Below are 16,207 nucleotides of genomic sequence, written 5' to 3'. Positions count from 1 at the left end.
GCAATTAGTGGAGGCAGTCTATGAACTGATGAGTTAAACAGCATTCCAGATCATAGCAGGAGTTTGCAATGGTTGTTTCAGTTACTTAAAAAATTAGATTAGTTCATTTCCTAGATTTAATTAGCACTAATCCATCAACTGAAAGAACAGGTCTGTTCCATTGTGAAGTATTGGTATGGTTGACAAAGATGTGCAAAATGTCCATATTTTCCAGGATAGTCACTGCTGTATTTGTGACATCTGTTCCTGGTTGGTAATTGGAACACGTATGCAGTATTGTAGTAAAAACAGAAAATGCTGGGAACACTTAGCAGGCCAGCCAGCATCGGGAGAGAGAGAGAGAGAGAGAGAGAGAAACAGAGTTAACGTTTCAGGTCGATGACTTTTCATCAGAACTGATGACATTTCGTCATCAATCTGAAGCATTAACTTTGTTTCTTTCTCTCTCCACAGGTGCTGCCTGACCTGCTGAGTGTTTTCAGCATTTTCTGTTCTTATTTCAGATTTCCAGCATCTGCAGTATTTTGCTTTTGTTGAAGTATTGTAGTGAGTTCTTTCAAAAGCTACTCTCTGATTAGAATGAGGGGCTCAGCTTGACGGATGAACGAGTACAGGTGGTTTGTGAGACGATAAAGTGGGTTGAATTTGCCGTATGGAACCAAGAACTTTGTTCATCCAATTTACAAAAGACTCAACCAGAAGCTGTTCTTAAAAAGACTATTTGAGCCGTTACACGCTTTGTCATGCAAGGTGCTTTTAGTGTTTACCAATTACAGGTTACTTATTTAAACAAATATTATTTGCTTTACTCTGTAAATTCTGGTCTGTGTGGTAATATGTGCCGTTTGAAAGAGAATTTGTCGTGTTGCGCAAGTTCATGTTAACTCTGTTGATTGCTGCAACTGATGTAATTTTAGATCTTTCTGTATGCAGCTCGGTGAGGACAGAGCAATGAAAAGTTCAGCTTCTGGATCAAAGAGCACAAAAAGTGTCCTTACAGAACCATGTTAGACCGTTGAGAGGGAAGACAGCTCTTGAAAAAAAACTTTAACATTAATTCAAGCAGTACCAAATTTTTCAAAATACTCGATTTTATTTCCTAGAAGAGATATTAGAGACTTTTTAAACCTTATATGAGAATTCTTGAACCCATTTTGTTCTGTTATTCAGACATTCTTCTCATTAGCAGTAAACTCTTAAAACAGCTGATTTCAGACATGGAAAATCCTTCAAGAATGTCTCCATTAAATTGAATTGCACAGGCTAGACTGAGTAATTATCTTAGTTAATTTTTTGGCAAACCTTGAAAGTAACACCCAGAAGGTTCTTGACCTCTTAATTATGCCGCTTGTTTATTCATCTGCATTATTACATGTGTGTAGATTAGCAAATAGAAATACCTGGCAACTCTGAAACCAATTTTGATCTGAAGCAAATAGTAATAATAATGCTCTTTCTAGTCAGTCAAATAGTTAGGGTTATCTAATAATAGTTTCAAATCAGGTGAACTCTGTTGTTCCCTGTGATTAGTACAAATGTATTCATTCATAAGTAAGTGCTCAGTAGAAAAATGCACCACTGGAGGTGAAAGGTAATGTGGTGTACACACAGTTCATTAACCCAGTGCTGCTCTATGATGGCAAAGAGTAGGCTGCAATCTGATATATATTAATGACCTGGACTTGGATTTAGGGGGTGTAATTTCAAAGTTTGCAGTTGACACGAAACTCGGAAATGTAGTAAACAATGTGGAGGATAGCAACAGACTTCAGGAGGAAGACAGACTGGTGAAATGGGCAGACACATGGCAGATGAAATTTAACGCAGAGACGTGTGAAGTGATGCATTTTTGGTAGGAAGAATGGAGAGAGGCAATATAAACTAAAATTGGTACAATTTCAAAGGGGGTGCAGGAACTGGGAGACCTGGGGATGCACATACACAAATCTTTGAAGGTAGCAGGACAAGATGAGAAGGCTGTTAAAAAAGCATTTGGGATCCTGGGCTTTATTAATAGAAGCATAGAGTACAAAAGCAAGGAAGTTGTGCTAAACCTTTATAAAACACTGGTTAGGCCTCAGCTGAAGTATTGTGTCCAATTTTGGGCACCACACTTTAGGAAAGACGTCAAGGCCTTAGAGGGTGCAGAAGAGATTTACTAGAATGGTACCGGGGATGAGGGACTTCATGTGGAGAGACTGGAGAAGCTGGGGTTGTTCTTCTTAGAACAGAGAAGGTTAAGAGGAGATTTGAAAGGGGTGTTCAAGATCATGAATGGTTTTGATGGAGTAAATAAGGAGAAACTGTTTCTAATGGCAGAAGGGTCAGTAACCAGAGGACACAGATTTAAGGTGATCGGAAAAAGAGCCAGAGGCGACATGAGGAAACATTTTTTTTAAAAATGCAGCGAGTTGTAATGATCTGGAATGCACTGCCTGAAAGGGTGGTGAAAGCAGTTTCAATAGTGACTTTCAAAAGGGAATTGGATAAATACTTGAAGGGAAAAAAAATTACAGGGCTATGGAGAAAGAACAGGGGATTGGGACTAATTGAATTGCTCTTTCAAAAAGCCAGCACAGACATGATGGGGCCGAATGGCCTCATCCTGTGCTGTACCTATGATACTATATTAAAGCTATGGAATTAAATAAATAAAGCTGATGTTTTACATGAAAGGGCTCATTAGACACAAAGTACCAGTTTGAGAGGGAAAAAAAACACTGGTACAAATCTACTTTCTACATAACATTGGACCACAGGAATATGAGTCAAAATAATTAAAGGTAAAAGCATTTTTAATTATATGCCCAGTCATTGATGTAAAGTAGCAATTATAAATGCAATTATGTTAAATATATAAAACCTCTAAATTTGCATATTTTAATTTGGATTTATTACTGCTTTTCAACCTCTTGCATCATCCTTTTTAAGATGGCCATAAGCTGAACATTTACAGAGTGAGCAAAACCTTGCATCCCAAACACTTCACTGCTTCCAATTTGGTCTTGTAACAATTCTTCATCTGTCCTGAACTTTTATAGTCGTTGATAATAAATATTTGGGTACGTTCTAATTTTGGATTTGGCATGTGTAAAACTCTCAAGTCACAACTTGAAATGGTGATGGTATTTAACAGCAGTCCACAATGTCCCACCGACCCCCCCCCCGCCAAAAAGAGAATATTAGCCACAGCCTAACTGGGACAAGTAAAGAGACTAGTATGAGCATTCTATAGAAATGAAATTGAAAAGACGTTTTTGACTTTGACTCATTCCACAGAAAATGAGCATCTCTAGGAAACATTGCTGATGTACTCTGCCTTAAGTTTGAAAGTATATCACTGGTGAGACAGAAGAGGTTTAAAGTTTTCATAACATAATGGGCGAGAATTTGCTGTCAAAATAAAGGTGAGGCTAATGGCGCTCGCTGTTATTTATGCGTAAATGGTACAGCAACTTCAGGAGAGGGGCAAATGCGCATTAAACATGAATATCTAAAAGTTGCTGTCCAAGTTGTGCTGCTCCGCCATTAGCTTTGCGAAAACGGCATCTCGCTGTCTGCCTCACCACTGAAATGCATTGAATGGCGTGAAGTTGCTGTATTTGTGCAGCAGATACGAAGTAAACTTACCACAGAAAGTTAAGTCTTGTCATTTCAAGTCTAAGTACCCTTTTAACGATGTGATGTAATAGATAATTGGCAGTAACTAACACAAGTGTGGAGTCTCATTCCGTCAGGTATTAATTATTGTTGGAGATTTTAAAAATGTAAAATTTTAAATTTGTTTTTAACTTTTCTGTTCTTTTTTCGCTCTCTCTTAATCCAATCTTTCTTTCCCTCTCTGTACCTGATTCGACAATGAATTCACCCACTCTAATTTACACTTCCTTCTCAGTCCTTGCATTGTTTATATCACAATCCTTCAATCTGATTAGCTAAGGAGATACACAGTTGCTTGCCCTGTTTCCCTCGCTGTGACGTTACCAACTGCACTTTCAGCAACTTGCCACATGCAAAGCCAAGTCTAACTATGCCCTGCTACAGCAAAATCTGGGCCATTATCCCCTTCAAACCTAAGCACAATTGTGGTGCAATTTACTAAAGTTTGATTTACCCAAGGATGTTCATGAAAATATTCATTAAATTCAACTGTGATTTTTATCTGGGGCAGTCAGTTTACTTACAACTTTGTTCATATTTCCCATACACTTAAGAATGAGACTCCCATATCTGTCGTCTGTATCTTATTTCACTATATCCAAAATCAGTAAACTATTATGTAATTATACTTTATACATAACTATACAGAAAAGTATCTATGCAATTATCAGTTATCCTATGCTGGCTCCAAATTTTGTTATTTCATCTCACGTTCATTACTCTAGTGGTAGCACTCTCACCTCTGAGTCAGAAGGTTGTGGGTTCAAGTCCCACTCCAGTGTCTTGAGCACAAATTCCAGGCTAGCACTCCAGTGCCGTCTTTCAGATGAGATGTAAAACCGAGGCCCCATCTACCTTCTCAAGTGGACCTAAAAGATTCCATGGAACTATTCAAAGAAGAGCAGGGAAGTTGTCCCTGGTGTCCTGGCCAGTATTTAACCCTCAACCAACATCACAAACAGATTATCTGGTCATTATCTCACTGCTGTTTGTGGGTCCTTGCTGAGCCCAAATTCACTGCCGCATTTCCTACATTACAACAGCCACTACATTTCAAAAGTACTTCATTGGCTGTAAAGCGCTTCACGACGTTGAGAGGTCGTGACGCAAGTTCGTTCTTTCTTTCATTCAGTGCATTCTTTCTAATGGTCGGATAATCATGGTTATCCGATATGCAGCTATAAAATTAAATATTGAGCTACAATTTGTCATATTGAACACTGAATGTGTGCATTTAAAAGCATCGGATGAGACCTTGAGTATGGAAGGTTATGGGGTGATTTAACTGAGGTGTTTAAGATGATTAAAGGATTTGATAGGGTCGATAGAGAGAAACTATTCCCTCTGGTGAGGGAGTCCAGAACAAGGGCCATAATGTTAAAATTAGAACCAGGCCATTCAGGGGTGATGTCAGGAAGCACTTCTTCACACAAAGGGTAGTGGAAATCTGGAACTCTCTCCCCATAAAGCTGTTGAGGCTGGGGGTCAATTGAAAATTTCAAAAAACTGAGATTGATCGATTTTTGTAAGGCATGGGTATTTAGGGTTACGGAACCAAGGCGGGTAGATGGAGTTAAGATACAGATTAGCCATGATCTAAGTGAATGGCCTACTCTCCTGTTTCTACGTAAATAGAAAAATAATTTCCTAAGAGATCAATAAGGAAACAAGTGATTTGATTTAATTTCCACTGTTGAACTTTGCTGTCGTTGTTCATGACCTTGCTCGTGGAGATTTACCTGTGCTGTGTAAATGCCACAAAAACAACAATTTGAAAACTTTTCATGCAACAGTCCAGAGAAGCACATTCCCGATTATAGCATAGATTTCCAATTGTACAGAATTTTTGTTTGTTTGGATTATCCTGATCCAAGCACAACAACATTTATTTTAAGAGTTATACTTTCATCAGGATTCAAACTGTGTCATGAGTTAATTTGTATATATTTTTTTGAAAACTTACCTTTGTTCCCACTTTCCTCTCCCCATGAATTTTCCACTCTCCATTTTTCAAAGTCACCTTCATTTTCATCCTGTGCGCCAAAGTACACAAGAACAAAACATTAACAAGTTATGTTATTCAATGTGAATTAATTTAATGAATAAGTAGTTTTGGAATAGTGTGATGCAGTAGTCTTATAGAAACATAGGAACAGGAGTAGGCCATTTAGCCCCTCAAGCCTGCTCTGCCATTCAGTGAGATCATGGCTGATCTGTGACCTAACTCCATATACCCGCCATAGCCCCATATCCCTTAATACCTTTGGTTAATAAAAAATCAATCTCAGATTTAAAATTAACAACTAAGCTAGCATCAACTGCTGTTTGCGGAAGAGTGTTCCAAACTTCTACCACCCTTTGCGGATAGAAGTGTTTCCTAACGTCACTCCTGAAAGTCCTGGCTCTAATTTTTAGGCTACCCCCTAGTCTTCGACTCCCTCTCCAGCGGAAATATTTTCTCTCTATCTACTGATCAGTTCCCCTGAATATCTTGAAAACTTCAATCAAATCATCCCTTAATCTTTTAAATTCAAGTGAATACAACCCTAGTTTGTGTAATCTCTCCTTGTAATTTACTCCTTGGAGTCCAGGTATCATTCTAGTAAAACTACGCTGCATTCCCTCCAAGGCCAATATATCCTTCCTAAGGTGCAGTGCCCAGAACTGAACACAGTGCACCAGTTGTGGTCTAATCAGGGCTTTGTATAGCTGTAGCATAACTTCTACCCCCTTGTATTCTAGGTGAAGCTGTAGCATAACTTCTACTCCCTTGTGTTCGAGTCTTGCATAAAAGTAGTGGGGTATTCACAATCAGAAGCAACACCACACATACACATATATATTGTACATGTATTAATAGATTTTGGGGTACATAGCACTCAACTTCCCCAACTTTGCAGGTGAAATTCAATCCTTTCCAGCTGTATGACTACAATCCACATTCACTCTGATTGATACCATCTGGTGTCAGCGACTACACTAGCAATGACATCTACATGATTTTCAGTAGTGAATGAGTTTTAAATCCTTTTTAGATTTTGGTTTCTGTACATTAAAAAAAAAATCTAATTTTGTATGATTTATGCTTATCCCAAAATTGTGATTTTTTTTCCCCAAATCCTTATTTTAATATCAGCATTATTTTCCTTTCAGATCACATTGGGACTACCAAATTTTACAAGACAACTCTGTGCAACTTAAATTCCACTTTCACACAAGAATGTTTTTGTAGTTGGACTGACTTCAATCCCAAACTACAAAGACCTAATGGCTAAATGAATTTGTTCAAGATGAATTGTGGCCAAACCTCTTTAGAAACTGTGAATCTGAATAGCATTTACTGCTCAAAAGAACAGAAAATCCATGGCACAAAAGTTGTCATGTATCAGATTGAAAAGTTTCAAGGTATGCAACATCGGGTTGTCAACCCTCCAGGATTGACTGGTCAGACCACACCTAGAATATCGTGGGGTGTTTTTGTGGTATGGTGACCAAAACTCAAGATATACTTGCATTAGAGAGGGCACAGAAAAGAGCAACAAGAATGATCCCAGTATAAAAGGGGGTGAACTACAAGGAAAGGTTAGAGAATCGTAAGGTTTATGGTATAGAAAGAAGGCACTTAGTATAGTGAAGAAAGAAGGCACTTAGGTGGAAGTGGACCTCATAGTACATCAAATATCAAGTACAAAATATTAAAAGAGCATATATAGATAGAAAAGATAAACCCAGATCACTGTTTCAACGAATGCCACGAAAGTAGGATGAGAAGACATAAATCGCCGTTCCTTCATTGTTGCTGGGTCAAAATCCTGGAACTCCTCACCTTACTGTGGGAGTACCTTCACCGGTTCAAGAAGGCGGCTCACCACCATCTTCTCAAGGACAACTAGGTAATAAATGCTGGCCTTGCTAGCGACACCCCTACCCAGACAATAAATTTTTTAAGAATGGAAATTAATGAAAACAGATTTAGAATACATATTAAGAAAAACTTATTTGATCAAAGAGTGATAAATAAGTTTTTGGAATAAAGTTATCAAACAAAGTAAAAGGCAAGAAGAATGGGTTATTCAAAATGTAGTTAGATGCCACAATGGGAGAATTAGGGCTCGATTTTCAGACGTCCAAGCCGGTGGGTTCGTGGCGGGGGTCTCCGAAAATCAGGGATTCCCGGGGCGGGTCCGGAGCCCGGCTCCAACCTGCCCACTTCCGGGTTCCCCAGTGACACGCTTAGATGCGCGTGCAGCCCCCGCATGCAGGACTCCCGCCGGCAATTAAAGCCGGCGGGATGCCACTTAAACCAATTAAGTAGATAGTTCAGGTCGTTTGCAGACCTGATTTGTAGGAAATTTTAGGAGGGGTGGGATTTTCAACTCAACTGAGACTGTTTCCCGTACTCCCAGTTGAAATGAACTGCGCAAACCAGACAAGATTTTCAAAGACGTGGCAGTAGTGGTGGTAACAATTTTTAATGATTTTTTGCAAAACAAAGGAAAATAAATCAAAAACATGACATTTCGTCTTTCACCCCTGTGCATCCCCTTTGTGCTCACAAATCCTTCGCTTTACGTTTACGGGAACCCCTACGTGGTGCTACCCATGTGGCTTCAGCAGAGGTAGTGGCAGGTTGCTCTTGTCCATGCTCTGATCGATGAGATGCTTTGCGCGGACGTCCTCTGGGTTTCGGTGCCCATGAGGGCCCCTCCAAAGACTGCTCCACCTGCACCTGTGCAGGGGCAGACTCGGCCACCTGGAGAGGGGGCAGCATTGCGGATACAGGTTGAGAGGGGGGCAACAGGTGAGACGTGGGAGCGCTTTGAGTGGCGTCCCCACTTCCATGTCCCCTTTCACCATCATCCCTCTCCTGGCCCAGGCCCAAATCACTCCTTCCACCCTGCTGGACGACAGTTTGAAGGACTTGTGTGAAGCCTTGGAAGACCAGTTGTAAGGTATCTGTCAGCCTGTTTAAGGCGGCAGAATGTTGCTCACCCTGAATCCGAACGGCCGTTGTCAGGGCCTGAATGCACTCATTGTTGAGCCGTGCTTGACGCTTGATGGAGGCTAGCCTTCCCTCCATCGCAGACATTCCCGCACCTACCCGCGACACTATCTCAGAGATGCCTTCACGTCCATGACAGTATTCCACACATGCAGGAGCTGGACTCCTCCATTCTCTGCGTGATTGTGGAGAGTGCACGTGGCAACTGTTCCAGTACCTCGGCAATGTGCTGCTTGCTCTCGATGACTGCTCCTAAATTGGTTGTTTGCTGCTGGAGGAGCTTTGGAGGACTGCCCCTTTAAATCGGGCTCCTCCTGCTGACAGCCTGTGATGCGGGTGCGCAGTGCGCCCACTGCGCAGCATTCCAGTGCGAAATCCGGAAGCCAAGGTAAGTGCCTTCAATTAGGCTGCGATCGCGTGCGGAGCACCCAGAATTCACTGGGCGCGTTACCCACGTTTCTTGTTTTGTTTTGTTTTAGAGCCCTTAGCAACAAGTATTTTACAAAATGGGAACTTAAACATGAGATAAAAAGAACTGCGAGGAGGCACTACTGCTCGATTCAAATATAGAGGATACTGAATAACAGTCCATATAATTGAACAATATTTTCACCAATGAGTAACTGAACAAATCCTTTCATGCTCGCCTTTTAATTTGGATTCTAGGAGCCAAGCATTTATGAGTCAGTTCCTGATATTTATACTGTTAAATCCGGTTTCTGCAGACTCGCAATTGCTTTACCAGACTGTACATATCTGCAGCTGGCCCACAGAAACTAGATTCAACAGCAAAAATGGGCAGCCAGCTCCTAGGATAATTTAAAATGTGCTAAAGATGCAATTTTAGGCAGCACACGGACTGACGTTTAGTGTTGTGTTTATAAAATGTTTATATCACAAGTGTGATATAGTCAGCCAAATCAGTTGAAACTATCAACTAATGTTCTAGTAAAAGAACTGCATAAATACCATGTTAGAATGGATCTGGAGGTTCTAGGGATATGTAGGTCCAGAATTTCCTGGAACTTGTTGGCGTAACTATATAAAAGTGGAGTTGCACCATTTTTTCCCCCCCAAGGGAATTCGAGCTTAACTGAGTTACGCTGGTTTTATGCTGAAACGTTGTAATGTGCAAATTTCCGCCGTTTCCACACTACATCTGCCAAAAGGCTCTGCCGTTGATGTTGATAGCTCCACCCTCACCATGCAAAAAACCAGCTCACGCAAATTTCCTGCATTTACGCTAGTAATGAGCTGGTGTAGATTTACCCCCAAATTTAGACACAACAGGACCTGAAGTCAGTTGATATCAGCATAACTGGGGGAGCAGCTGCATTTAGGTCTAAACAGACACTTCTATAACTTAATGAACATTTAGTCTGAATACATAAATTGCAAGATCCAGAGCATTCTCCATAGAACTGTATTAGTGCACACGTAATTTCTGAAGAAGTGTGGTTAGCTAGCATGGAGGACCGGAAGGGAAGTTGGGTGGTCAGCAGATTAGTGGGAATAGGGTCAAGAGAGCAAGAGAAGGGTCTTGTGGATAAGATGAGTTCAGAGAGAGCACTAGGGGAGATAGGAGAGAAACTAGAGAAAGGGCCAGGTTCAGGGCTAGCGCAGAGGGGCAGTTTGCGTTGGTGGGCTAAGGGATAGAAGGGGTGCAGCAGAGGGAGCTGAATGGATGGTCTCAACCTTACTATCACACTAGTGTTCAGTTCCATTCACAACCCCTCAGATAATGAAGCAGTCCATGCCGCATGCAGAAAGACCTGGACAACATCAGGCTTGGGCTGATAAGTGGCAAGTAACATTCGCGCCTGACAAGTGCCAGGCAATGACCATCTCCAACAAGAGAGGGTCTAGCCACCTCCCTTGACATTCAACGGCATTATCATCACCGAATCCCCCATCAACATCCTGGGGGTCACCATTGACCAGAAACTTAACTGGACCAGCCATATAAATACTGTGGCTACAAGAGCAGGTCAGAGGCTGGGTATTCTGCGGTGAGTGACTCACCTCTTGTCTCCCGAAAGCCTTTCCACCATCTACAAGGCACAAGTCAGGAGTGTGATGGAATACTCTCCACTTGCCTGGATGAGTGCAGCTCCAACAACACAAGAAGCTCGACACCATCCAGGACAAAGCAGCCCGCTTGATTGGCACCACATCCACCACCCTAAACATTCACTCCCTTCACCACCAGCATACTGTGGCTGCAGTGTGTACCATCCACAGGATGCACTGCAGCAACTCACCAAAGCTTCTTAGACAGCACCTCCCAAACCCACGGCCTCTACCACCTAGAAGGACAAGGGCAGCAGGCACATGGGAACACCACCACCACCTGCACGTTCCCCTCCAAGTCACACACCATCCCGACTTGGAAATATATCACCGTTCCTTCATCATCGCTGGGTCAAAATCCTGGAACTCCCTACCTAACAGCACTGTCGGTGATGGACTGGGGTTGACAATTGTAAACAATTTTACAACACCAAGTTATAGTCCAATTTTTTTTTTTCATTTCGAGGATTTCATTTTCACATCGTTCACCTGACGAAGGAGGAAGCCTCCGAAAGCTTGTGAATTTAAAATAAAATTGCTGGACTATAACTTGGTGTTGTAAAATTGTTTACAATTAACAGCACTGTGGGAGAACCTTCACCACACGGACTGCAGCGGTTCAAGAAGGCGGCTCGCCACCACCTTCTCAAGGGCAATTGGGGATGGGCAATAAATGCTGGCCTCGCCAGCGATGCCCACAGCCCATGAACGAATAAAAAAAAAACTTGAAGCAGAAATCGCTTTGCTGCAACTCTAAAGTTGGTGCATAAATACACCCTAAAGATACACTGCTCCCTTAAAGAAAAACATTCTGAAGTTAAAATTTATTCCAATAACTTTATCAATCAGTTTTATGGATGAGTTGAAATGGTCACAAGGCCGTCTTCAAGATTTATCTTATGGTCTTATGACCACTGGACACAGGTCCAAAAGATATTGTTCTCCTCGACTTGGCACCTAGTTTTTCAACATTGACTTGGCGAGATCAAGGAGAGTGTGTGGGAAATGAAAAGTTCCCACCAATGTGGCGGATATGTTCCTCAATTCGAGGTTGAAGTGCTCATTGTGGGAAAAAAAAATAGAAATCCAGCAATGATTCAAATCTGCCCCATATTCGAGCACCGAATCTCTATCCCTAGCAGTTATTTATCATTGCTAAACGGGAGAAAGTCTCACACCCACATCAGCTTTCTTTACTGCAGATGCAAACAAAAGGTTGTCAAATAGTGATTAAAGAGAAAAATAATTTCAGGAAGTCAGTCACCAAGTTTTGTTTCAACTAGTATTAACAGTAGTAGGTCATGTAATCTATTTAGTTTCTGATACCATTCATATGGTTTATAACAAAGAATCTGACAGAGCTCTGTCCAAACAAAGATTAAAGAAGCAGCTTCCCTTTAATTGGATGTACATTTTACTTAGGTTTATCTGTTATCAGTTTAATTCCATTTTAAAATGGAACATGGGCGATGGCCATGACAGGCAGCTCCAACTGAACTGCTACACACAGGAGGCATTGTGATTTCCTTGCACTGTTTGCACACATTTCTTCAGTTCGACAAAGTTCTGCTTCAAATTCAGAATTACTTCAGTCACATCGACTATGAATGGTAATTTAAAAATCATTTTTATTTTTAATTTCATCAAAATGAGAGGTGTTCTTGCTAAGGAAATGGAACTCTTCGCATTTCAGGCACCCAGTATTAGCATCAAGCACTCCCAGGTCACGTATAACATATCCTGAAGCACAATGAAGCTCTCTCTACTCTGCCCCAATAATGTGCCTCAGCCCCAGCCTCAGGAGAGCATCTATGTGACATTTTTTCCACACCAGCCACCCTACTGGCTTTCTGAGCAAGATTGCCAAATAGTACAGAATTCGGGGCACTTTTGAGCTGCAGGCCCATGTCCACTAGGAAGTGGACTAAGAATACCAAAAACTCATTTCACATAGCATCCTTAAAGTCAGCAGACAGAGGAAACTTTCATCCCACCACTCTAGGTTGGATTCAAACCCAGGGCCCAGAAAGACCAGTGTCTAACTTACTGTGCTACTTAATTACTGACATGTGAAGTACTTTTTTTTTAAAGTCTAATCGCATGTGGTGATCATGTAGTGATGGGACCACTATTAGCACTCTCTACTAAATCTGCAAGAAGATGTGATTAATAGTGATACTATCTGCCAACACTAAAGGGCCACTGAACAGAGTTAACACATAAAAATGTGAGCAGTTCTATGATCTGGGCCTACACTCGATCATACGTGTGTTTTACTGTGCAACAAGCTAGGTGGTCACTGATTAGTGATGTAAAACTGGTGAGAATAACTATTTTCTTTTATATCTGAATTGGCTGCTTGAGCTGACTATTCAAATTATTGACTTTAATATATTTTTCATAATCGCATTCTTTTCACTTGGTAAGCGGGACTGTCACTTTTTACAGCACATTTACGTATAATGCAACTGATGGAGGCAGACGTGATTTCATTCAGTTAGCTGCACTCGTACAATGTGAACAAGCAAAACTCACTGATCCCTTTAGCACTGCAGACCCATGAAAATCTTTTTAGAGTTCTGCCATTGAGAAAGGGGAACTGTTTTTTAACAATGTAAACACAAGAAGGCAGTACATAAATGTCGCCCTCCCACAACCTGATCTACAGAAGTGTGAAACATAAAAAGTGCTTTTTTAAAATTTGTAATGGAGCCTACAGATGATTCAATCATGAGGCAATTCAACAACTTACATTTATATAGCACCTTTAACATTGTAAAACATGCCAAGGCGCTTCACAGGAAGATCAAGCAAAATTTGACAGCGAGCCACATAAAGGGAGATGTTAGGTCAGGTGACCAAAAGCTTGGTCAAAGAGTTAGGTTTTATGGAGTCTCTTAGAAGAGGTGAGAGGGGTAGAGAGATCAGCGAGCACAGGGGTGATGGATGAACGGGACATTAATTCATCCCTAGGACCTCATTAAATCAACCCAGGGCTTGGTGTGAAAAGGCTTAGGTGCATTTTACATTAAGCTGTGGTCACTTCAGATGAAAAAAAAACTGGACTCTACTCGGTCACAAAAATTAGGAACCAATTTCAAATTCTCTGGTGTTTGCAATGCAGTATGAAAATAAGATGGGCTTTAAGCTCTAATCATTTCAGCCAGCTCCCAGTTTGCAATCATGCCAGAAAAATCAAGGACCAGGAGAAATTTGGAAAAAAATTATATTATAGGTATAAAAACAAAATCTAAATCAATGCAATTGTCTTGGGTGAGGAACAGAAAGCAAATATTTTACTGTGTTTAAAATTTGTTCTTGCCTGCAAAAGACAACAGAAGGCAAATTCTCAGGTTCTGCATTCATCTCAAAACAATATAAAAAGGAGGATTTGAAACATGCACAACAGACTCCCCACACCTTGTAATGGGTTTTAAGAAATCTTATTGAAATGGACATTAGTAGCATTTTATACCCACCATGATTGAGATTGATATTTCCTAATTGAGTCTGGTTTACGAATGGCCTTTGAAGTTTATGGTACTCTTATAATTACGTTAGTGACTTAAATGGAAAGCAGTATCATTTTTTTTTAAATTTCCCATTTTGTTGACTCACTGGGTCTTTTATTTTAAAAACACTTTTACGTTGTGCTTTGCTTGCCTCTCTCCAATTCTGTTCCCGAGAGCCAGACTGCATGAGCTTTACATCCATGCCATTTGTGTCGGTGTATTCTTGTGTCGGTGAGTAATATGAAATATTGTATTAAGGGGTTTACATTTTCAAGAAGTTTCTTCTCAGCTCATTTGGTTTATGTAAACATTAGTACGAGGGCATACTAGGTCCAATTTTTTTAAAAATGTCAAATTATTGATTTCAAATGCATTGAATTCAAATACAAGCAATCAACTGAACTAAAAAAAATGCAGATTAAAATGACATGTTGAGGAATTTTGTACACACTGGTGAAACTTAAAATGCAGAAGGCATTTGGCCAAACTAAATTTAAAGAGGAATGTTTAATTGTAAGCCTGTTGTTTGTGCAGTTTTACTATGGGCAAATCCAAAGTTTGCAAGTTCACAACATCATACCTCCTTCCATGAAGTTGAAAGTACACAGCAGTGATGTGTACTTGTCTGACTTCAAAACCAATGTATTAACTTTTGGTAGAACAATGCACACTATTGTGTATGAAATAGTGGCTATACACTGTTTCCCTCTCTCTCTCGAAAACATCACTACAAATCAAATGGCTCTGGACAGGCCCAGTCACCTGAGTAAACAAAACCTGAGGGACACTTAACTGCTGAGTATGAGTTACCTTTTCAGAGAAGCCAGTCAGAACCATAGCATGCGTCATCAGTGATTCACCATACATCAGCCTTTCTGCTTTGTCTAAGTTGCTTAGAGAAACTCCAAATAGCAGCTCTCTGTTAAGTCTGCAATAAATACAAACTTTTGTGAATTGCCAGTACATCTTTATTTTTATTTTTTAAAAAGAGCACTTACGTTCGTCATCATTCAGTCTCATTTCCAATACATGTTTTCTTTTTGTAGCTATGCACCGCTTTTCCCCCATTCCCTGCAACAAGATACTCTTGTGTAGAATAAACAACATCTATTTGCCTATGCTCAGTCTGCTAACAGGTAGAAGGAATGATAATCCACACCAGAACTTACATCAGTGACCAAAAATGTTTAATACAAGGGTTCTTAGCTGCTGTATGGAGTGGTGCTGTACATGAAGAATGAGTACCATAAAATCTGGTACATTGGTTAAAATCTGGTATATTGATCACACCAACAAATATTATGCCTACTAAGTGTTCACAAAAATGACACTAATCATAACTTTAAATGTATAAGCTGCACCTTTGTACAAAAACAACTGATACCTTCAAATTATTACAGGTGTATACACTACCTTTTGAAATGACACAGTCCATATTGTCCTTGCTATTACTGGATGCACACTTCCAATAACCAGGCACTAGATTATTACTTATTGATACTTACCAAAGTGCACTAAGGATCAGATTTACTGCTTAGATTCTCTAGGATAATGGCAATCTGGGTCAGGTGACAGAAATTCATGCATTCTTTTCTATATCAGGGTTATTTCAGTAATCTCCCCTGCACCCAGCAAGCTGCCTTGCTTGAAGGAAGCATTGATTGGAGAATCAGTGCTACAAGTATTGGAGCCCTATCCCTTTGAGCACACTCCATGGTGGGAGTTGGGGGGGGGGGGGGAGGGTTCACTGAATTTACCTGATAGTGTACACCCCACAATTATACCCATGTAGTTTATACCTCCTAGTGCCAAAATTTCCCCAACTCATTTATTCAGAAGTATATCCTATTAAGTGCGTTACCCATAACCTAACCATTCCTAACTATACATCTATTTATCAGCTTCTGGAACTAAATGAAAATGAGAATACACAGTACTTAATCTTAAAATCAGCTATTTTTTG

The 16,207-nt window shown here is 40.5% G+C and overlaps 2 protein-coding genes across 3 annotated transcripts in view; one reads left to right on the top strand and one right to left on the bottom strand.

Moving 5' to 3' along the window:
* LOC137344955 (uncharacterized) overlaps nt 1-16,207 on the top strand; it is a 149,283-nt gene that overhangs the window by 64,133 nt on the left and 68,943 nt on the right. The gene's annotated exons all lie outside the window — the stretch shown is intronic.
* Nucleotides 1-16,207, bottom strand: part of blmh (bleomycin hydrolase) — an 88,621-nt gene that overhangs the window by 25,682 nt on the left and 46,732 nt on the right. The window contains exons 10-12 of one of the 2 annotated variants that reach the window (XR_010968510.1): nt 15,055-15,172; nt 5,624-5,693; nt 4,401-4,529 (exon numbers count right to left, since the gene is read on the bottom strand). Coding sequence is in view for 1 of the 2 variants with exons in the window: in XM_068008252.1 (XP_067864353.1) it covers nt 5,624-5,693; nt 15,055-15,172 (188 nt within the window). In the remaining variant the exon portion in view is untranslated. The remainder of the gene's footprint in view (nt 1-4,400; nt 4,530-5,623; nt 5,694-15,054; nt 15,173-16,207) is intronic. The other variant, XM_068008252.1, reaches the window with a different exon arrangement.

Source organism: Heptranchias perlo, chromosome 28 (assembly GCF_035084215.1).
Source record: "Heptranchias perlo isolate sHepPer1 chromosome 28, sHepPer1.hap1, whole genome shotgun sequence".
Lineage (NCBI taxonomy): Eukaryota > Metazoa > Chordata > Chondrichthyes > Hexanchiformes > Hexanchidae > Heptranchias > Heptranchias perlo.
Note: the sequence above shows the minus strand (reverse complement) of the source record. Positions and strands in the feature narration are given on the sequence as shown.